General features: G+C 35.3%; 2 protein-coding genes across 4 annotated transcripts; both read left to right on the top strand.

Moving 5' to 3' along the window:
- The first annotated feature begins 3,172 nt into the window (after positions 1 to 3,172).
- On the top strand, positions 3,173 to 9,357 carry LOC142972753 (carboxylic ester hydrolase-like). Of its 3 annotated transcripts, none has more exons than XM_076114014.1 (4): positions 3,173 to 3,448; positions 6,220 to 6,351; positions 6,603 to 7,900; positions 8,353 to 9,357. In XM_076114014.1, the coding sequence occupies exons 1-4, from the start codon at positions 3,362 to 3,364 to the stop codon at positions 8,531 to 8,533; spliced, it is 1,698 nt and encodes a 565-aa protein (XP_075970129.1). In that variant the 5' UTR covers positions 3,173 to 3,361; the 3' UTR covers positions 8,534 to 9,357. The 3 variants fall into 3 exon arrangements, with proteins under 3 accessions (XP_075970129.1, XP_075970130.1, XP_075970131.1); XM_076114015.1 differs by having other exon boundaries at positions 3,173 to 3,540; XM_076114016.1 differs by lacking the exon at positions 3,173 to 3,448 and adding an exon at positions 3,883 to 3,972.
- Positions 9,358 to 13,052: 3,695 nt separating this feature from the next.
- On the top strand, positions 13,053 to 21,618 carry LOC142973240 (cytochrome P450 4d2-like). Its single transcript, XM_076114879.1, has 10 exons — positions 13,053 to 13,251; positions 15,927 to 16,016; positions 16,335 to 16,445; positions 16,904 to 17,089; positions 17,271 to 17,473; positions 17,590 to 17,650; positions 17,851 to 18,046; positions 19,068 to 19,219; positions 19,959 to 20,138; positions 21,401 to 21,618. The coding sequence occupies exons 1-10, from the start codon at positions 13,092 to 13,094 to the stop codon at positions 21,616 to 21,618; spliced, it is 1,557 nt and encodes a 518-aa protein (XP_075970994.1). The 5' UTR covers positions 13,053 to 13,091.
- Positions 21,619 to 23,579: the final 1,961 nt, after the last annotated feature.

The raw sequence follows: 23,579 nt of genomic DNA, 5'->3' as shown, positions 1-23,579 counted from the left end.
ATGTCACAGATAGTGGGTATATTAATTTTCGCAATATTATATTTTTTGTACCATTTCAATTTTGCGCCAGTTGCGTTGTCAATTTGAACCACTGTGCGATTACTTTTGAATTGTTTTGTAAATATAAATACTGCTTCTATTATGATTAAAGCTGATACTTTTCCTTATTGGTTTTTGAAAATGAATTCGTGCATATTATTTTGTCAGAAGATAACTCCAAACGCGCTTACCTTAAATGAGCTGATCTTCTCTGTCTATGTATAAGCCTCAATCTAGATTACGATAGCATTTCATTCTTTTTAGTCGTCGAAAGCTGACATAAAATAAAAATTATATAATACCTAATGACTGATGCCAGAAAATTATTTTCGATAGCGCTTTGTTGGATGAAAACAATTTTCGACATTTTCCTGAGAATCTCGTTAATCTAATATTTATATATCTACATTCTACCTATGTTTTATTAATGTACAGTAGACGGTTGAAAGTGTTAAAAATTGAATATAGAGAAAAAGTCTGAAAATACAGTGATTTTAAGCCTATGCAATGGCTTTTTACATGACGCTTACACGGTACAATTAAACTGTTTAGGAGTACATTTTCGTTTGAACTATTAAATGCTAAGATTCCTTTTATAAAACTAAATTATCTCAGTATTTCTGGCTTATAACAAACACCTTTTGCTAAGTTAATTACATCTCTTTATATGGTGATTATAGCGTTTATTTGGTAACTCTTTATAGGATATTATAACAGCATGTGCATCTAGTAACGTACACTGAAAGAATACGTTTTTGGCCGCTCGTCTCTTTATTTCTAAATGATAACTCAGAAAAAGTTTTATTTAAAATTCGCGTGCTTATATTTAGCGCGAATTAATGGAATAAACAAAAAGAAAATATTCATTTTAACACTTTTTTAATAATCATTGAATAATATACAAATTAGCCACGTTAACTCGGTATCGACTAGTATCGAATATCGTAGGCAGTCGTAGACATACTATAGTTTTACATTACAACTCATAAGAAATCTTTAGTAGCAATCCATTGTATGTAATTTTGGCAAGGGGTGTAAATCACTTTTTCAGCGATTTAATTTTGAGCTTATTTTTTGCTTCAGATTTAAACATTTTAGTGTTTCCAATATCCACAAGATCTAATAAAAAATTAACCTGAAATCACATTGCCATTATGGCGTAGCAACGCTCTACGCGGCGCGCGCTTGCGTCAAAGCAGCCACCTGCGTGCGGGCACAAAAAACGATACCGAAAACAACAAGCAATAAACACTTAATATTAATAAAACCTAAAAATAATTATCAACCATGCAAATAGTCGCAAAAAATCCCACTTGTTTGCACAATTGTTCAATGCAACGCGCGCAGTTGTAAAAGTCGTTCTAAAATAATTCCTGACTACAATAAAACTGATAAATCGTGCTAATCCTTATTTACACTGAAGGTGGGTGAAGTGTGTGCCCTGATAAGCTAGCAGGTAGACCAAATCAGCAATTTCTATTGGTGATTTTTTGCGTTCATATCGCGTCAACAAAATCGCCCTGACAATTTTTTGTCGTTCAAATGAAGGGTTATTTTATCGTGGATATATTAATATTTATTCACGTGAAATGTTTATAATAATCAATAAAAGGATTTGCAATTGGTTGGTAAATGTCCCGACGTTTATTTGAAATTGGCGCGCAGCGGCTCGCGATTTATTCCCGCGCGCATTTAGCTACTCCTAGCGCCACGTAGCGGTGCTCACATATCAACTTCATGTTGCAAAGGTGTTGTTTAGTTATAACAATGTAGGTAACTGACGTACTCGATGTTTAGCCTTGTTTCTATGAGTATTAATTATAATAATGATTACCTTTTGTTATGAATTAATGTTAATTAATCGGAATAAATTACGTAGACGCATAACAAAGTCAATGAAAATAAACTTCTTTTCAGCTTGAATAATAAATAGGTACCTACCTACCTAATGACCTACTCAAATATTATTATATCCACTTACAGTGACCGGTCTAAACATAGTTCAATCATAATTTGGAATGTTATAGCCCATCAAAGTAAACGGTTAGTTACGTAGGCATGGTTACAACGATACCTACTTTAAATGATGCTCTAATTAAAATAATAATATCTTTAATCTAAAAAATCCAAATTGGGACCGAGTTGGATCGCAACATACCTACTTAATTTTAAAATCTTGAAAAATAAAATAAGACCGGGTTAGTTTTGTACTAGCTACTTTCTAATTTTGGACCCTCTCTACATCTCGTTACTTGATAATAAATAGAAGGTAAGTACCTACCTATAGTATAAGAATACAAAAGGCCGTGCGAAATGCTAGCAGTACCTAAATGAAAATATGTAGCTAGGTACTATAAATAAAACATACATTTAAATGTCTACAATAATTCCGGGGCTCACAAAAAATTCCGATGAATTCCATAGGTAGGTATACATGTGCATTCTCGTTGTAATTACTATCATTTTCTGAACACAACTAAACCGGATTTTGTTTATAAATATGTAAAAAAAATACATATTTTAGTTAGATTCATTTACCATTTTATTTTATCTTCCTATTACTTTTCAGGTAAACGACGGGGTAAGTTCCCTAAGTTTGAAAATAAACAAATTTAATTAAAACAGAATCCCAACAAAAACAAAAGTCTCCAAAAGCTTCCGAAATAAATTTTTGTTCAGTGGACTGGTGATTCCACCAAATAAGACGCATAGGTAATATCAATTTAATACTTACTTGCACTTGCATACTTAATCTGTGATTTCAAGATATTGCTTCTTCAATAAAATATTGATCTGGAACCTTAAAATGTTTAGCAGTAATACAAAATACCCATACTTGATATACAAAATACCTACAGTTGATTTTTGAAGCACGCTTTTTTGAAGTTTGGCTTTAAAAAGTCGCCTATAAAGCTTTGGCGCACATATTGTAATGCTACATAACAAACATGAAGTTCAGTTGACTTGAACTCTTACAAATGGATATCTTACAACATTTTAATATAAGTACATTATTTTATAAAGTAGTAGTAAAATGGATTATCCATTTACTCTTCAGTGAAATGGAATACAAACAATGATTAATGTCAGTGACTTTGAGAGTTGATGTGTCAATTATGTCATACACTGTTGAGTTGACGAATGACGATGGGTGCAAGGTACAATCAAGATAATCAAAACAAGGTTTACGATCCACGAAATTTACAAATTTTGAATGAAATGAATGTATATTTATTACATTTTTATTACTCACACATAAGTTAATTCTCATGGATGAATTATTACTGTATTAAGGACAAGATATGACAATTTTGTTCAGTAAATGCCTAGAGTTCGCAAAAAGTTGTCTGGTGTTCCGTCGCACGAACAATTCAAGTTCGAAGTTCAGGCTTATTATCATAATAATATAGTAAGTACAGAACGATGTTTATAAGAACGTTAGAGAAGTTTTGGTTTCGTACGCGGCCGAACGTAAAGAGGTTTACATCAATTAGCACTATGGTAAGTTTCATACGTACAAACAATTATTTCTCTTCTACAAATCCGGCCAGTTATTAATTTGGTCAAATTTTAAAAGAAAGGCTATAATTTAAATAGGCTCTTTCTAATTTAAAATTTAACTTTTTGGTATGATTGCAATGTTATGAAAATCTATTTTCCTAGCTGCAACTTTTTATTCAGTAAAAATCTTGTTTTAGTTGTATTTAAACCTGAATATACGAATGAGTAAATACTGACATAACATTGGTGTAGAATAATACGATAATAAGAATGCTTGTTATTTGTGTAGATTGCTTAATAACTTTATCTTTTTGATAAAACTAATATCTGATAATTACTATTTTGAAATTTACCTCACACAATACAGCACTAAACAATAATACTGCCTATATTTTTTACTTTTAAAAATAGACTCTATTTATTACTATGGAGGTATGTAACATTATATTTTAACACTAGCTGACCCGCGCAACTTCGCTTGCGTCACGTAAGAGATAATGGGTCAAAATTTTCCCCGTTTTTGTAACATTTTTTACTGGTACTCTGCTCCTTTTGGTCGTAGCGTGATGATATATAGCCTATAACCTTCCTCGATAAATGGGCTATCTACCACTGAAAGATTTTTTCAAATCGGATCAGTAGTTCCTGAGATTAGCGCGTTCAAACAAACAAACAAACAAACAAACTCTTCAGCTTTATTATATTAGTATAGATTATGAAACAGTGTTACAAAAGTTATAGCTCCACAGATATTTCTGAGATCCAACCATCTTTCAATTTCATTGGTTTTCCTCAGCCAGCTGACTATTCTGTCTAAGTTTGTTGCATAGGTACACACAAATAAAACAATTTAAATATATTTGTTCATGAAGTGCCTGTATAATTTCCATTACTTACAATTTATTTTTACATAATAATATATTTTATCCTCACAAATAGATATTACTTTGAAATACAGAATTTTCATTTGCATATTGTATATATTTTTGTTTAAGTTCAGCGTATGTAAAAACATTATTTACATACATACACAATCAATTTAGTAATAAGATAGACCAGATAAATTAGGAAATAATATTTCTTTATTGATTATTCTTCCTGTATGTAAAGTGTAACTTGCAATTTATTATTAATATTTGAATAGAATAATATAATGAATGAGCAATTAAATGCAAATTATTTAATTTTTTTGCAACCATTCATATTTATATTATGTTTTTATTGTGGTGAATATATCATACCAAAAAATATAATAGGGTATAAATAATAAAAATCAATTGTGTTCAGTTGTATTGTCTTTAGTGTGTCCTTGTCATATTTAATTAAGTAAGGTCAAACTGGTTAAAGAATTAAAGTTATTATTATATCGAAATATTCATTTAATTGCATTAACATACTTTTACTTGATTGCAATGGCACAGTTAAAAGAAAAGTGTATTTTATGTAGTTGCTAGGTCTTGCTGCAGTCTAATGGTTGTGGGATTAGCAATTTTTTTATTTTTTTTTTATTTTAAAAAAAGACAACTCCCGCACTAAGAATTGCTCTTGTGTCGCGGGGACTTTTACAAACATACAAACAACGGACACAAAGCACAACCAGACCCGAAACAATTATTTGTGGATCGCACAAATAATTGTCCCGTGTGGGAATCGAACCCACGACCTCCCGTTGCAGTGGTATCGGCGTGGCGACCTTAAACCACTGCGCCACGGAGGCAGTCAAATAATTTATCTATACCACCAGAGCAATGATAAAATAAAGCAATGTTTTGATTGATCATAACTGTAGAAACTATTTATTTTGTTATTTATACTAATTATACTAATATTATAAAGCTGAGGAGTTTGTTTGTTTATTTGTTTGTTTGAACGCGATAATCTCAGGAAGTAGCGGTCCGATTTGAAAAATTCTTTCAGTGTTAGATAGTCCATTTATCGTGGAAGGCTACAGGCTATATATCATTACGCTTCGACCAATAGGAGCAGAGTAGCAATAAAAAATGTTACAAAAAGGGGGAAATTTTGACCCATTCTCTCTTATGTGACGCAAACAAAGTTGCGCGGGTCAGCTAGTGAATTAGAAATGGATAGTTAGTATTTAGAAGAGAGTCCTGACATCCATTGCAACAAAAATATAATAACTAAACATGTGTTTATCCATAATAAAGTAACTGTAGCAAACAGATCCAGCTAATTGCACAGACCTGTTATGTGTTACCAATGTCCAAAATTTTTAAGTACCAACAGTGTACCTAACTTCTTAGTATAAAAGGCATGATTACATATAATTCATTTACACGTATGTAAGTTGTTGGACAATAATAGGAAATGATTTAGGAGCTACCTTAATGGAGAATATAATTAATTCGGTCTTTGTACCTATTGTTTAAATAAATAAATAATAATGGAAGTAATTTAACCCATTTATGTACCACAACTGAGCAAGGGGACTGTCATGTGAGAGGGGTTAGGGCTTGAGTCCACTATGCTGGTCAGGTGTTGTTTGGAGACTTCGCATACCTTCAGGAACTGTTCTAAAGAACTATTGCATACATGGTTGCATCACGATGTTCTCCTTCACCATTAGAATGTTCGATTATTATTTCTAATGCTATATTAAATGAATGTTATAACTATAAATATATCTATGACATACTTTATCTATCACACTTATTTCAGGAAAACCCAGTAGTAACAGTGAAACAAGGAAAATTGAAAGGGTCAGTCAATAATCTATTTGATGGGACACCTTACTACAGTTTTAAAGGAATTCCTTATGCTCAGCCACCGGTTGGAGAGTTGAGGTTTAAGGTAAGAGAATTAACCTAAAACAAAGAAAGTTTTATTATAAAAGAATATTTTAAAATTCAATGCTTCAAAATTATTAATTAATAAAGAAAATGTGGATTAGAGTTAGATTCGGTTGACATGTACTGCATGTTTTTGAAGAAGAAAGAAGAAGAAAAAGAAATCACAGTTCTATAAATTCTAAATCCCCTTTTAAATAACAGAAAAAAGTAGGAAATAAACTAAGAGATAATAATTATTGAATTCTATTCCAGGCACCTTTACCAGCAAAATCATGGCCTGGAATCCGCGACGCCATAGACCACGGGCCAGTATGTCCTCAATACGATATGAACACAACACAGATCATAGAAGGAAGTGAAGATTGTCTCTTCTTAAATGTCTACACGAGATCACTCAAACCTAGTACGAAATCGCCAGTCATGGTGTACATCCATGGTGGGGCTTATATGTCCGGTTCAGGTGATTCCTATATGTATGGCCCCGATTTTCTACTACAGCACGATGCTGTTTTAGTTACTATCAATTATAGGCTAGAAGTGTTAGGTTTTCTTTGCTTGGAGACCCCTGAAATTCCTGGAAACGCTGGCATTAAAGACCAAGTAGTAGCCTTAAGATGGGTCAAAGAAAATATAGATAATTTCGGTGGAGATTCAAATAATATTACTATATTTGGTGAGAGTGCAGGTTCTGGGTCTGTGACGTTTCATATGATGTCGCCAATGTCTAAAGGATTGTTCCATAGAGTGATCGCACAAAGTGGGGTCTGTACTCAGGACTGGTCTATTGGGCATAAGGCTAAAGACAGAGCTTTTAGACTAGGAAAGTATTTAGGAAAAGATACTAATGATGTGAACGAATTAGCAGATTTTTTGAAGTCAGTACCAGCGTCGAAATTAGCAGGTGCTACGTTAAAAACAAGAACTCCAGATGAAAGATACCGAGGTCTACCTTTACACTTTGTACCGGTAATTGAAAAGAAATTTGAAGGGACTGAAGCATTTATTACTGAAAATCCCATAGACTTATTGTTAGAAGGAAAGATGAATAAGGTACCTTTGCTAATAGGGTACAATACTGCTGAAGGTATACTTATGGTCCAAGACCAGATAAAGAAAGGCAAAGTTATTAATGAGAAACCGTCTTACCTCGTACCAAGAGAAATTGCTCTCAAAGTTTCTGAAGAAAAGATGGCAGAATTTGGCGATCGCGTTAAGAAATTTTATGTAGGCAATGAAGATTTTTCTAATGAAACTTCATCTGCTATTGTGGATGTCCAAACAGACTTGCATTTTACCTACCAGACACATAGATTTGCGACATTTTTTTATAAATATGCTCCAGTTTATATGTATCTGTTTGACTATGAGACTGATATGAATATTATAAAGACGTTTTCTGGTAAGACTGATTTGAAGGGAGCTTGTCATGCTGATGATTTATTTTATTTGTTCTCAAGTGGATTGAATCAAGACTTTTATAAAGAGCAGGACAATATAAAGAAGATTGTAAACCAGTTGACTAAGTTTTGGGTTGATTTTGCGAGAACTGGGTAAGAGTTTTTCACTTCTTAAGAAAATTTTCATTTGTGAAAATGACGTGAAATCATCTTCAGCCTTCAGGTCAGGTTTAAGCACTGTATGTGTCCGTTTTAGGACGGACAGTTTCTGTATCTTCAAATGTTTTGATTTCTATTCAGACTGTTAATACTTAATAAATAAATACATAAAACTTAGGCTGAATAGATGCTAGAAATACGAACAAAAACCCTTCCTGCAATAATTGCGAGTGTTGCAGAATATCAACGTAGATTTTTCTATTTTTGTGCTTAGTTATCACAATAATATCACGCATTTTGTGGTCCACATACTTACAGCTGTAAATAACATCAGAGAATCCAAACTCACAAAAAATACAGGCTTTTTTACAAGTGCACTTTTATTGGAAAGCCCTATCGCATTATTCTATATCATAATGGTAACAAACTCTATTTTATACTTTCAGGAACCCAACGCCGAACAAAGGAGGTGTACAATGGCTTCCATACACCCCACCAAGTCGGGAATACATGCTGTTAAACGAACAACTATCGTTACAAAGTTACGCAAATAAAGAGCGTGTGGAATTCTGGAACAAAATATACTCCGATGCTGGTCTACCTTGTATTACTAAGAGCGCTATTTGAAACTGTATATTTTAGGTTTCCGTACCCAAAAGGTAAAATATTATTAGCTGTTTGTCAGTCTGTAGCTCATGAATAGTGAAAGTTAGACAGTTGAAATTATCAAAGTTGATGTATTTCTTTCGCCACTTTAACATAAATACTAAAAACCAGAATAAAATAAATATTTAAGAGGGCTCCAATACAACAGGCTTAGTATTGCCGTTTAAAAAAAAATGTTACGGAACACTCTGTGTGGAAGCCTAACTAGCACTTGGCTTGTTCTTTTGTGTATTAAGCATCTGTTTTGAGCCTACATGTAACTTGTCTGGCGTCACCGTATGGTCCGAATATATTTATGTACCTACATAATATTATAGACTTGGTAACATATTTAAGTAAAGTTATTGGAAGGTATGTGATATGTTGACAGCTATTATAATATTATATATATTATATGGGTGTTAAAACATAATGCACAGAAAGTTTTGTATGACGAGTTATTAGGTATACCTACTGGTTGCATAAGTTGTAGGTATGCACGGCGAAAGTTCAGCAATAATATTGATATGATAGAAAAACTAAAATTATCACTACAGATTCAAAATAGGTAAATAAAGTTATAATTGTTATTAAAATTATATTTTTGGATATTATTTACATATTGTTATGGAAAATATTCTCCTACGGTTAAGAGGTGTAAAGTTTAGAACAAAAGTAATTATTTAAATAAGGTGCTAATTGTTAATGAACAAATTTTAATATTTAATACTATATTTATTGATAGCTCAAGTAATAATGAAGTTATCTGTGATTATTTACTTTATTTTTATTAAATTGTTACAATAAATTAATCATATTTTTTTTTATTTAATCTCCACATCTTTGTTATTTCTCCTTTTTGAACCACTAGCGACATCTGTTATTTTGTGAATTACAATCATTTATGTTCGGCTTACACTAAATAGTTTGAACATGAAATCATAGATGGCGTTGTGTGTAGAAAAAGTTAAATCTAGCGTGCCGATCGTGAACCTTTCATGCAAGGTTTTCTACTAAGTTGTAAAAAGAAAATACAATATTTAAGCATTAAATTTGTTATTATTATCAACACTATTGTTATTGATAGTCTACGTATAAATACCTAAACTACAGACAATCTCAATTATAACATGACTTATGAATAGGTATCGAACGGAAACGGCGGTAGGGGACGCCCAAGAAAGACGTACATAATATATCATATTTAATTTTGTCATGTCTTGCAATCAAAAAAGTTCCAATTCGTACGTGATGTATGGACGTAAATAAAGCAAGGGAAGCTTGTATGATCGTACCTAGTACCAAGTGACGAACTCTGATTTCTACATTCCCCTACGTGAAAACGGCGTATTATGGATGTATCATGGGTATGGGTTTAAGGAATAGTGTAGAAGGAATTGCGTAATAAAAAAAATCATCAATTACGTACATTTTGGTAGACTTGGGAGTAAAAACGTCGATCAGACTCAATGATGTAATGTCGTATACGCTACTGCTTTGACCACCGGAGCATGTCTTGATAATAGCTAAAGGATCTGTAATTATATAACACATACTTAAATTATACAACAACAATGTTTGTTACTCTTATACGCATAAAATGCTTAACTGATTTAGATGATAATTGACCTACACAAATGTTTTATATCGCACCTCTGTGGCGTGGTCCGTAGTCTTTCAATTGAACGCTAACTATGAAGTCCCGGGTTCGATTCCTACGTCTGACAAAGTGATATTGGGCTTTTTTTCATTTTATAATAGGTTATTTTCAAAAGTAGTCCAGAGTTTGGCAAATTGTCCGGTATATGGCTATAGCCTCGTCCCTTATTACATGAGACTATCATTATTAATAGCAAAACATGAGTGTATTTCATACATCTGTGCTTAATTCATCTTTTCACCCGGATAGTTGCGGACTGAGGCAAGTGTTTATAAAGCGATATAGTAATAATATTAGAATAGAGAGTTATTCTCACGTTTTCTATAATAAGTTCGTGAATTTTTAACATAAATCTATGTCAAGGAATACAAGCACTTGTAGACCAATATAAATTACCTTTGTATTTTTGTAAATAGTATTGTGCGGAAATCCTTAATAGATTGTTAATGCTATAAAAAATGTACCTAAAAGTAGCGTTTTTCGGTCTCTCCTTACTCATATGGGAAAAAACGTGATTGTAAGTATGTAAATATATAAAACAGAAGAACAAGTAAGTATGGCACATAAAACACTTTTACTGGCTATGTCTGCTAAAATGTCAAATATGTTTAATTTTTGATAGAGCTGTTAACAAATTATAATCCACAGAAAGTCCAAAATGCTACGCTTTTAACAAATTTCCGTGCTGATTATGAGGTACCGGGTTCGCTTCCCGAGACGGCCTAGGTGCTCTTTGTGTTCTTCTAATTTATATTTTAATATTCTCAATAGAGTTTGGTAATGTGCCGTGGCAATTTGTTTGCTTCTGATAATGAAGGACTTACATGATAGTAATCAGCGAAGCTCTGAGAGCGCCCATAGCCAGTTGTGCTCACCGGTCCGTAAACGATTTGTAGGTTAAGCAACCGTTGGCGCGGCCATTCTATAGATGGGTGACCGCATAGTGGTATTTACACTGGGCGTCTCCATGCTTCGTAGGGTACGCAACAAGTCGGTCCCGGTTGTTGTCTAGTAAGATAACAGTCGTTAAGCCATGTCAACGGCCATTCGGGCGGCTTGAACAACTTTGACTCTAAGTTGACCACTAACCATACGATAAGAAGAAGAAGAAGCGAACCTCTGCATGCACCTTCGGATATAAAAGGCGTGATAATGTGTATATAAATACAGGATTTAACAGGATGCTAATAATATCATAGTTCCATAAATATAGCAATGATTCACAGTTTCGTGATTAATGTCGACAAACTAATCGAATTAAAGGAAATCAGCAGTTTCCTTTATCATGCGAATTTTGAGCAATAATGTGTGATTTTTTACTCATTTGGCATACTTAATTAGGATATGTCGAGATAGACATCTAAGGCATGGCGATAAGTAATTAAAATTAATGATTTTAAACAGATGCATAACGTATTTCTTGAATATATGGAAATTTTGTTATTTTTAGTTTATTTAATAATGTAAATAAACTAAAGGCAGTATAAAATTGGACCTACGTTAACATTTTAAGTAGGTGCTCTGTTCAAAATTAAGTTTCGGTGGAAGTGAAAAAAGCTAAGCAGAGCTTGTACTATGGTAACCAGATAACTAAGGATCATACTTCTACTTCTACTTTATATACTTCTAAAACACACTTTTATACTTAGGTAAATTTAATTTAATACATTTTCAAACAGGCAACTGATAGCGTTGTATGCAAGGTTAGCTGACGGAGGTTTACAAAATTCGAACTTAGTACATCAGTAGCAGCTTCATCTTATGCAGCAGGCTTGGGGCTTCTTGATACAGCTATTACATTAAGAAAATACACAGAATTCTTCATTTAAGTCTGCATAAACGTCCATGGCTCTTAATTAAATTGTAGGACTAAAAATCTTTTGCATCATCCTCATTGCATAAAAACTCAATCTAAATAATTAAACAAATACAACATCATAAGGCGTTTTAATGAATTTATAATTTTGTTATTGTAGTGTAGTTCTTTGGGCGTTAAATGAGCCTTAACCTCGGATCTTTCTCGGCTAAGATGAAATTGAATGGTTTTGGAAATGTGTTGTGAGACACGAACGAAAACCTCTACCCAATAAAAAAGAGTAGGGGCGGGTGAATTAAACAAAATGCCTGAAGGTTTACAGCGATGTAGGTACATTTCGTTAAAAAGAGCTACAATGAAATAACTATAACTAAACTCTTTTACTAACACCGCTTACAAAGTTTTAATAAATTATGTCTTTACTTTTGGTTTATAGGATTGTTATTCAGTGCATAAAGCATACTACTTATCCAGAATGAAGAGGGGTTAGGCTTTGATTCTAACCTATGCGGGATAGAGACTTGGCAACCTTTTAAGAACTTCTAAAAAGAACTCTCAGATAGTGTATAATCACGATATTTTCTTTCGCCATTAGAACAATTGATAACACACATCTAACTTCTAAGTCATTGGTGTGTTGCTTCAGCTTTTAGCACTTAATTCGCGTGGGAGGCAAATGCTTAGACCAGACGGATGTCACTGCTCATTAATTACCACGTTAAGTAATTAATTTCCTTAATTGAGGCGTTCAAGCGGGCGCGAAAACAACATAATTCACCTTTATTTAAAGCAAAGCCCTCAATTTAGCTCATTCTGTACCAATTCGCGTGTCTCAGTAGACTTATTTGGAAATATTCCAAAAAAAAATTTAATCGTAAATGGAAAATATTAGTGCCAGGAAATTTTACTGTATATAACTTTTAATAAAAAGTCACAGAAATAGTTGTGATGAGTATTAATAAAGAAATAATATAAAATAACTATCTAACTGATCCACTGAAAATAATTTTTTTGATACAATTATTGCATGTAAAAAAAAACAAAATTAACGATAATTTTACAAGATGTTGTGGAAAATCGCGTTAATACTTATCATATTATGGGCGATATACTCGCGGTGGACTCGCAGGCGAATGATCGCATTAACTTCCAAAGTGTTAACAATGAAAAGTCCAGCGTTACCTTTCATTGGACATTCTTATATTTTCTTGGGAACCGATGAAGGTAAGTACACATCTATACTAATACTAGCTGACCCGCGCAACTTCGCTTGCGTCACATAAGAGAATCATAATTTTCCCCGTTTTTGTAACATTTTTCACTGATACTCTGCTCCTATTGGTCGTAGCGTGATGATATATAGCCTATAACCTTCCTCAATAAATGGGCTATCTAACACTGAAAGAATTTTTCAAATCGGACCAGTAGTTCCCGAGATTAGCGCGTTCAAACAAACAAACAAACAAACTCTTCAGCTTTATAATATTAGTATAGATTAGTATTTAGTATAGATTATAAAGCTGAAGAGTTTGTTTGTTTGTTTGTTTGAACGCGCTAATCTCAGGAACTACTGGTCCGATTTGAAAAATTATTTCAGTGTTAGATAGCCCATTTATTGATTGGCTATATATCATCACGCTACGACCAATAGGAGCAGAGCGAAATTAAAAAATGTTACAAAAACGTGAAAATAAATGACCTATTCATTCTCTCAGTGACGCAAGCGAAGTCGAGCGAGTTAGCTAGTATAATATATAACATAACGCCTGTTTTATCTAGGGTTGCCAGATCCAGGCTGGTCCGGGACATTTCTGAGCCACGAGCAATTAAACAGTTCCACAAATAATTGTTTCGGGTCTGGTTGTACTTTCTGTCCGTTGTTTGTATGTTTGTGAACGTCCCTGTCACAAAAGAGCAATGCTTAGTGCGGAAGTTGTTGATATTCTATTATTATGTTTATGTATTTAAGTAAGTAATTTAAAGTTACAGCGTGTGGCGGAAATAATGGATAATCCTTTACCAGTGGATGGGCGACCTACCGACTGATCTAAAAATTTAAATTTATCTCTGGCATAAGTATTCTAACATTGGTGTTCAGATGATTCAGATGTTAGCGGCTATGCAATAGCTTCTGAATGAAAAGCTGTTTGATTTTGAGTAATTACCGATAGACTTCGATAGTTGATCAATAGAGTATAGACCAATTGGCACAGAAATAACTGTGAACCGACGTATCTATATTTTTTGTACGTACAATCTAGCTGTTGTACCTTTGCGTATCCAGCTAGTCCAGTAGCCAGGAATATAAAAAAAAATTAAATTAAGTTAGCATTTGCTTGCGCAGGTATTTAGCCAGCCATTTTTTAATCCATTACTGTGCCACTGCTGGGCAAGGGTCTCCTTCCAAATTGAGGGACCTTGCCAACCATTATAAAACATAATATTATGTGTGGCCTGCTGTGCTGCAAATTATGCTGTGGTCCGAGCCATACTGCCGTCCTCTAACTATAATGCCGTTATCTACAAAAACAATATTTCGAGATATTCGCGAAAAGGCGCGAGAAAAGAAATATACAATGCTGTTTCCAGATGCTGCTAAATATATTTCAAATCGCAGTCTCCAGATAGTTACGTAACAGCATTGCATATTTCTTTTCTCGTGCCTTTTTATCGAATATCTCGAAACATTACATTACGGCATTATAGTTAGAGGACGGTAGCATATTAACGTAGGTATGCACACGAAAGTTGATCATGAGGACTCAAATTCGAGTCGAGTGAAGTGCTATTGCATTTCTTCGATTTCTGTTCAGTTCTTAAGGGGGGTACAGGCGTGATATTACTATTATAGCTATAAGCCTTTATCGTCCCAGTGTTGGGCAAAGGCCTTCAACAAGGCTTTGCACTAAAATCGGTCTACGGCAGTCTGTCTCCATTGTGGGTTATAAAAGTAAGGCTCGTTATTTCAAAGACGTGATGTTATATTATAATACCCAAGTGGCATTACAAACTGTACATAAACTATGTATTTATTCGTTTATAATTTATTGGGATTTATTTATAAACTATACGGGCAGGTAATCTATAATTGCTTGAGATAATTTTGCGCCTTGATACGCTCTGCTAATATTTAAAGGAAAGCAGTCAAGCGCACCGTTACGACCCATTATTATTTTTTGTTTAAATCAAAACCATATCCAATTGTGACGCTCATATTTTGGTGTACTCAGTAAACTGTAAAAAGTTTATAAATAAACGGTGTCTTAAAAACATGAATGTATAAATTGTATAATTTGTTATTTTCAATATAATAATAAGTAAGTACCTAAATTAGTTTACTTCCTCGTTTCGGTAAGATGCGTACTAAAACAATAAAATTAATGGGGCTTCATTTGCTATTTTTTAAAGCATATACTTACGCACTTTTTATAAATACCTGTATTTTATAGGTTCATACATACATAATATCACGCTTGTTTTATCCTAAACTTTTTTAAGCCGCGTATAGACATCGCGAGGCATGCGCAATGCTCTCACATGTCCCATCTTCAGGTTCATTTAAGCTTCTGTCCCGATTGACATGCGCTACAAGTGTCAACGTGACTCGCGCACGAAGGGTTTCGTACCATCATCCATGATAGAAAATTTATATTGAGCAAAAAAACTAAAAAAAACACGTTTATTGTATGGAACCCCTTATCAATTTTTTTTACATTTTTGTATTTGTTATTGTAGCGGCAACAGAAATACATCATTTGTGAAAAATTTCAGCTTTCTAGATATCGCGGTTTTTGAGATAGAGCCTGGAGACAGACAGACAGGCCCTAAGCCCCACTATACAGGTCAAATGCGAGGTTGGGAACTTTGGTATTATTATTCAAAGGTATTTTGCCTTTCAGATCGTATGAATGTGTTCAAAAGGGCTGGAAAAGAAGCCATTAAGAATGGAGGTCTCATATCACATTGGCGAGGCTCACAACTATTCATAGGTAAGAAATTATATTATACTTCCTACTTAATAATACTTACTAGTGGTCGCCCAGTAGTCCAAATTCAACTATAATGAATTTAAATTATAAGTATAACTTAATATAAAAATGTATTATATGACATTCAGTAAGACTTCATTAAACATATAAAACGGTAGGTATATAGACAAATGTGAAATGCATGGTAGTGTGTGTAACATTTTATTTATTGATTTAATGTACATACTTTAAATATAATGTGTTATTTTTTTAAAAATATTAGCGTTCTGCACTGTAGTTGTATAGTAGTGAATAATTTCGTAAATATTTCTGTTACAGTTGTAGCAGATCCCGTGGCAGCGGAGTTCCTTCTCAAAACTTGTCTGGAGAAAGATGCAGCCATCGATTTCTTCAAAGCATTGTTAGGCAATGGCAGTATTTTTGCACCTGGTAATGATAGAAATTATTTTATTTTACGAATCAAATTATATCATTAGATCTTCACATTTAGAATAGGTACCAGGCTTGTATAACTCATGAAGAGATCTTTAGAAATTAGAATGTTGGGATCGTAGACAACATTTATTGAAATTTTCTAGATTTGTAGGGAATTACATTGTTAAAAGTCTCAAGCAAAGCGGACGGGAAATAAAAAAACACGGACCGTTTAAACTTTCCGACTTTACTCCAATTTGAATTTTTGTGTCAGTTTTTCTTAATTTTATAAGGGATTGAAAGATTGTTCTCTTTTTACTTACTTTACATAAATGTATATTTTGTGATTTCCGGTAGATGGAAATCAAAACTTTGAATATTTTAGTTTTTTATTGAATCTAAGTAACTCACACTCTTGATACTCAATAGTACCAACAGTAGAGAATGGCGCTACTGAAAGCTAATTATTGCAGTGCCAATCTGGCGTCCTCGGCGCAAGATGGTGGCTCCGACGTTCAGCCAGAAGAATTTGAACAGTTTCATACAAGAATTCTCTGCTCAGAGTCAGATTATGGTGAAGCAACTAAAGTCGGTCGCGGGGAATGGAGTATTTTCTATTTGGAAGTACATTGCTGCTTACTCCATGGATTCTGCTTGCAGTAAGTTCAGAATAATTCTCTATATACATACATAATTTAACCCGTTTTTCTAATAGGGGTAGACAGACACCAAAAACGCCACTTGGTACGATCCTTACAAACTTTCCCCTGCCTTATTCACATCCATACATCTGACCTTACCTTGAACAAAGACTAATTCAAAATGTCGTTTCTTCTCCAGAAACATCGCTGGGTATCGACGTAGACGCTCAACTACAGCCGGAGCAGCCGTTCCTGCACTCCTTCGACAACTGCTGTCGTATCGACGCTCTGAGAGCCTGCCAACCTTGGCTGCATAACGACAAAATGTTCAAACTGCTAAATCCCGAATCTTATGAACAGTATACATCTAGCAAGAAATATATGTGGAATTTTATGGACAAGGTAGAAGTTTGTTAGTTAACGTAGGCTCGCGTATAAAAAATCATCCCGTATGTATCAATAAATCGAAAGATCAATATTATCTATGTTGTAATTAATGTTTTTTTGCCTTTTGGCAGATCATTTCATCAAAATTAGAAGTCTTGAAAAAAGAAAACATTGTCTACACGTCAGATGAAGGTCAGTCACAAAACCTTTTTTGTCATTGATCAAACTTTCCTTAACTGATTATTATTAAATGTTCTAACGAGCTAGAAAAAGTTTGCACGTCTGATTGTTTTTTAAAGGCAAAGGTCCCGACTTACTTGGCCAGTGGACTCTATGCATAAACACTGATTTCGGGAAAAGAATCAGTGGAGCAGTAATTTTTTGTTTGATAGTCCCCAAGGCAAGTCTACGATCATTCTTGGAGATGCTGATCGAGTCAGGAGGCGAAGGCAAGCTCAATGCGCTGGAACTTCGTGAGGAGATGCTGGTGCTGGTTCTCGCTGCTAGCGACACGTCCGCTGCAGGAGCTGCCTACACCACCCTCATGCTCGCCAAGCACCCTGATGTACAGGAGAAGGTTTATCAAGAGTTAGTTGAAATATTCTTCATCACATAATAGGGGTTAAAGTATAAACTGTTTTGTTCGCAAGAAATCGAAATTCATTTTCTAATAAACTAAGAACCTGCTTTTATTTAGGTTGGTCAAAATAATATTCCATCAAAGTATTTACCCTCATTATTTATAAATATTTATCAAACAGATCAGTCAAGCCTTCAGAATAGAAATCAGGGGACTTGGAGTCTATAAGTTGTAAACTTGAAACGCCACAAATTATTTAGACCGTAGCAAAAATTATAGTCGTTTGGGGTGAGGTCAATTCAGTATGGAGCTAAGAGATTTTTGTAACTAGTCAGCGGTCTGATTCATCAGCCTAGCCTTTCTTCCAACTACGTTGGAATCGGCTTCCAATCACACCTGATTCAGCTGGATATCAGTATTTTACATGGAGTGACTGCCTATCTGACCTTCACAACCCGTTTACCTGGGTTATAACACGATACCCTTCGGTAAGACGGTTGTCAGACTTTCAAGGTTCCGACTACTGTTAACGACTGTCAAAGATCTTTGAAAATTAGCGCCGAGCCGACAATTTAACGTGCCTTCCGAAACACGGAGCTCGATAATGTATAAGATGGTCACCCATCGAGCGACCTCGGCAGGCGTAGCCTAATCTTAGAGATCAATCCGCGCAGCTGTTGTTAACTAAGCCACGAGCTCCTTTCAGTCAGCGGTGTGATTAAGATAATGTTTGTTTGTTTGTTTGTTTATCGTATGGTTAGTGGTCAACCTAGTGTCAAAGTTGTTCAAGCCGGCCAAGAGGCCTTTTGACATGGCTTAACGGCTGTTATCTAAGTAGACGACAGCCGGGACTGATTTTTTACGTGCCCTCCGAAGCACGGAGACGCCCAGCTCAAACAATAAACAATATGCGGTCACCCATCTATGGAATGACCGCACCAACGGTAACTTTACCTACAGATCGTTTACCGACCGGTGAGCGCAACTGGCTAGATAATTAATTGTATGAGCTTATTTCATAACTTGCAGATTACGCGAAGTGTTTGGCGACTCGGACCGGCCAGTGACGGCGGAGGACCTGCCTCGGCTGAAGTACCTCGACGCCGTGCTCAGAGAGACGCTGCGACTGTACCCGCCCGTGCCGGTCATTGTCAGACATGTGCACAAAGATGTCACTCTACGTTAGTTTTTATTTCTATAGAATATCACTGCACTGGACTGCCTCCGTGGCGCAGTGGTTAAGGTCGCCACGCCGCTACCATTGCGTTGGGAGGTCGTGCGTTCGATTCCCACGCGGGACAATTATTTGTGCGCTCCACAAATAATTGTTTCGGGTCTGGTTGTACTTTGTGTCCGTTGTTTGTATGTTTAAAAAAGTCCCCGCGACACAAGAGCAATGCATAATGAGGGAGTTGTCTTTAAAAAAAAACAGTTATCATTAAATAACCAATAGAACTTTGCCCGGGAATCAAACCAAGACTATAAATATCTTTAGATAGAGATAGGTGGAAAAAGGAAGTTGTTTGGGAAGAATTTCCTGCTAGCTCTTCTCATATGTCTCTACCCCCTTTCCAACCTAGTGGTAGATTCAGTCATTATAACTACTGTCATAAATTTAAATGAATGAGTAATTGATTTAGATTTTGAATTTGAATGCCCTTGCCCTGCAGCAGGTAAGTATTTTTTTTTATGCAAAAGGACAACTTCCGCACTAAGAATTGCTCTCGTGTCGCGGGGACTTTTACAAACGAACATACAAACAACGGACACATAGCACAAATAATTGTTGTGAGTGGGAATCGAACCCACGACCTCCCGATGCAATTGTATCGGCTTGGCGACGTAAACCACTGCGCCGCGGAGGTATAGGATGTTTATAATAACAATTATATACTCATTCATTGAATATCTTTATTCCAGCGTCAGGAGTGACCCTAGTAGAAGGATGCGGTTTACTAATAAACTTCTGGGCGATCCACCGCAACCCTAAGTACTGGGGCGAGGACGCGGAGCAGTTCCGTCCTGAACGGTTCATTGACACGCCGCTCACCCATCCTGCCGCCTTCATGCCTTTCAGTCATGGACCTAGGGCTTGTATTGGTAAATACAAATTTTGGCTAAGTTATGATGTACAGTTTATCTTCTATTTTAGTTTTTCTTTTCAGAGATCCGTACCTAAAGGGTTAAAACGAGACTATTACTGACACTTTGTTGTCTATCTGTCTATTACTGCTGTATCTCATTAACCGTGAAAGTTAGGCAGTTGAAATTTTCACAGATCATGTATTACTGATGCCGCTATGCGACTTCAACAACAGACAACAAACATTTATATAATTATGAAAGACAATACAAAAATCATTATTTGTAACATTTTTTTTAAATAATGATACGGAACTCGCCGTGCGAGCCCAACTCGTATTTGGCTGGTTTATATCTTTCCTTTTTTACACTTGATTTTAGTAGATACTTAAAAATGTGCCTGCCTTTATGACATGGTCGGGAGTGCATGTGACTACAACACAGGTCAGGTTTCGTCTTCGAGTCCCGATTCTCACCAGTACCTTAAAACAATGTACCTAATAGAGTAATGTACCTAATATATCTTATAGATATTCAGTAAAGTGTATGTCAAATCATTCATAATTATTACTTGAAAATGGCCATTAAATGTAATAAGAACAATTTATTAATATGACATCTCTGTTATTAAGACAAAGACTATTATTTTACTGGCTATTAAATAAATAAATAGCTATTTAATTTCGTAATAATAATATTTCCGCTAACTGCATAATATACCTACCCGAAGACTGTGACGCCAATTGCACACAAAGACATTTCGAACGTAATTTTTGCCGGAAATGGCATAAATTCTTACACATAATGTCATGCCTGCTATATTCCGTTAGTCCCCTATTATCCCGAAGGTGTAAAAGTGTATGAAAAACGCCCGCGTTTCGCCATTAACAATGTTAGTCCCATGTAATAAGGGCCGAACCATTTTTTCGTTTCTCTTGTTTTTTCGTGTTGCCATTATTTCACCTTACTTTCCCTATAACTTCAGTGTTGCCACTTTATTCTACACTAGCTGACTCGTGCAACTTCGCTTGCGCCACATAAGAGTGAATGGGTCCTAATTTTCCCCGTTCTTCTAACATTTTTACTGGTACTCTGCTCCTATTGGTCGTAGCGTGATGATATATAGCCTTCCTCGATAAATGGGCCATCTAACACTGAAATAATTTTTCAAATCGGACCAGTAGATCCTAAGATTAGAGCGTTCAAATAAACAAACAAACAAACTCTTCAGCTTTATAATATTGGTATAGATTTATTCCCACGCTTATTTGTTTGTCCAGGATATCAATACGCAATGATGTCAATGAAGACTGCGCTGGCGAGTCTGTTGCGCGTGTACCGCGTGGGTGAGGAGGGGACCACGGAGGGTGAACTGCGAGTGAAGTTTGACGTCATGATGAAACACGTCGACAACTTCCAAGTCGCATTACATTTGAGAACTTATTACCTTGTTTTATTTACAATACTTGCCCCCTACAAGTCTCTTATCCCTTTTTAAGTTTCTAAAGCACAATATACATCAAAATCGCTGACCAGACGACACACAACCAGGCAGCATGTCAGCGGTTTACGTACACAGCTGATATGCCGATAATGTTGCCGACGCCGGTCGGTGGATCGGCGACTTCGGCGTGTATTGCTCTTAAATCTTACCAGAGTAGCAGATTAGCGACGACTTGTTGTCAGTGACTTTGACTTTGATGAATAATCACCATAAAGGCCAAATGCAACAACGTCCCGCAAATAAAAAAAATACTTCTCTGTGTTGGGTGGTAGCGTATGCGACTACTGCATTTAATGCCTCAGGTTCAAATTCGAGTTATAATTCAATACAAAATAGGTTTTTTTTTCACTAGCAGTCTGGAGTTCGCAAACACCTCTGGTATTCACCCAGTGTCAAAGGCAGCATTTAAGAGTTGTTTTAAATGATCATAATATTGTGACCTCTCCTCGGTCACCATTCGTCTCGACCCATCCGGTATTACTTATGCTACATAAATGGAATCACTAACATTAACATGCGACTACGCTGCCTTGCTTTGTTATAACAAAAAAAAAAACTATTTGGCGACGAAAAACGTGGTCTGAAATTCCGAGTATTTTCGCATGTTTTACTTCTAAAGTATATAGAAATTAACGTGGGCATTTTACTCCAATTGCCTGACGTATCGGCACAGGTTATACTGGCTGTTGTCGCAAGGGTATCATGTATTATATTAGATAATGAAAATATAACGCGATTTTTTAAATACCTCTCACCAATCATGGATTTTTCCACAGCAAATCAGAGAAAGTGTAACACACAAACAGACACAGCGACTTTCAGATCTATATATAAAAATATTTAAATCATTCAATATTATTTCAAGTTCAAATTTTGTCTAGTATTCAAGAGCAGAGCAAACATTCAACTTTTAAAAGTGTTCTTAAGTAATGTTAGTACACATTTTGACATTGAGCATAAATTACTTCTGAATTACTGTTTAATAAGCTAAGAGTAGTGCATATGACTGTGATCACGTAGTGAGTTTCTTGCCGTTTCTTCTCACGAGCAATAGCTTTTCCATAACGGTGGTTGATAAAAAAATATTTTGACGATTTCAAATACTTGCTAAAGTATTATAAAGCATATTTGATTCTGACTTAGTCCCGTGTTTGAGCCCCGGGTCTTTCTTTTTCTTTTAAAAACGTCAACTCCCACTCTTAAAATTTCTCTTGTGTCACGGGGACTTTTACAGGCATACAAACAACGGGTACAAAGTACAACCAGACATGAAACAACTATTTATGGATCGCTCAAATAATTTGTTCCGTGTGGGAATCGAACGCACGACCTCCTGACGCAAACGTTAGCGGCATGGCAACATTAACCACTGCGCCATGGAGGTATAACTTGTCTGGCAAAGACGCCCTCTATTACATGAGACTAATATTATAATTGCCGAAACGCGGGTGTATTTCATACATATTTTCACCGCACAGGTAAAAAAGCAAGATGTTACAAAAAACTCTTTTTGAAATAAGTTTGTGTTCATTTCATGTCTGATTTAGTTGAATGATATCAGGAAATTGTTTATTTAATTTCTATTACTTTACTTATAGCGTATTAGCCGCGGCAGTCATTCACCGTCATATAAATGTATGAAAATATCTGTCAATATTTTGTTGCCATTTAATAAGCCTGAACCACGAACCGTGAAAGAAAAAAACAAGAGATGTACGAGTTGTTTTGTTTGTCGTATGCTAAGTGGACAACCTAGTGCCAAAGTTATTCAAGCCGCCCGAGTGGGCTTTGACATGGCTTAACGACTGTTATCTTAGTAGACAACAGCCGGCGACGATTTTTTACGTGCCCTCCGAAGTACGGAGACGCCCAATTCAAACACCACTACGCGGTCACCCATCTATGGAATGACCGCGGCAAGGGTTGCTTAACCCACAGATCGTTTACTAGCTATC

The sequence above is a fragment of the Anticarsia gemmatalis genome, chromosome 5 (assembly GCF_050436995.1).
Source record: "Anticarsia gemmatalis isolate Benzon Research Colony breed Stoneville strain chromosome 5, ilAntGemm2 primary, whole genome shotgun sequence".
In the NCBI taxonomy this organism is placed as follows: Eukaryota; Metazoa; Arthropoda; class Insecta; order Lepidoptera; family Erebidae; genus Anticarsia; species Anticarsia gemmatalis.
The sequence above is the reverse complement of the archived record's forward strand: the minus strand, read 5'-3'. Positions and strand labels throughout refer to the sequence as shown.

What these genes read in the sequence shown, in the direction of transcription:
- LOC142972753 (XM_076114014.1), top strand. Translation starts at nt 3,362, where the DNA reads ATGCCTAGAGTTCGCAAAAAGTTGTCTGGTGTTCCGTCGCACGAACAA. An exon ending in CTTATTATCATAATAATATA is followed by an intron (nt 3,449 to 6,219) that starts GTAAGTACAGAA and finishes CACTTATTTCAG; the next exon opens with GAAAACCCAGTAGTAACAGT. An exon ending in TTGGAGAGTTGAGGTTTAAG is followed by an intron (nt 6,352 to 6,602) that starts GTAAGAGAATTA and finishes ATTCTATTCCAG; the next exon opens with GCACCTTTACCAGCAAAATC.
- LOC142973240 (XM_076114879.1), top strand. Translation starts at nt 13,092, where the DNA reads ATGTTGTGGAAAATCGCGTTAATACTTATCATATTATGGGCGATATAC. An exon ending in CTCCATGGATTCTGCTTGCA is followed by an intron (nt 17,090 to 17,270) that starts GTAAGTTCAGAA and finishes TTTCTTCTCCAG; the next exon opens with AAACATCGCTGGGTATCGAC. An exon ending in TGTCTACACGTCAGATGAAG is followed by an intron (nt 17,651 to 17,850) that starts GTCAGTCACAAA and finishes TTTGTTTGATAG; the next exon opens with TCCCCAAGGCAAGTCTACGA.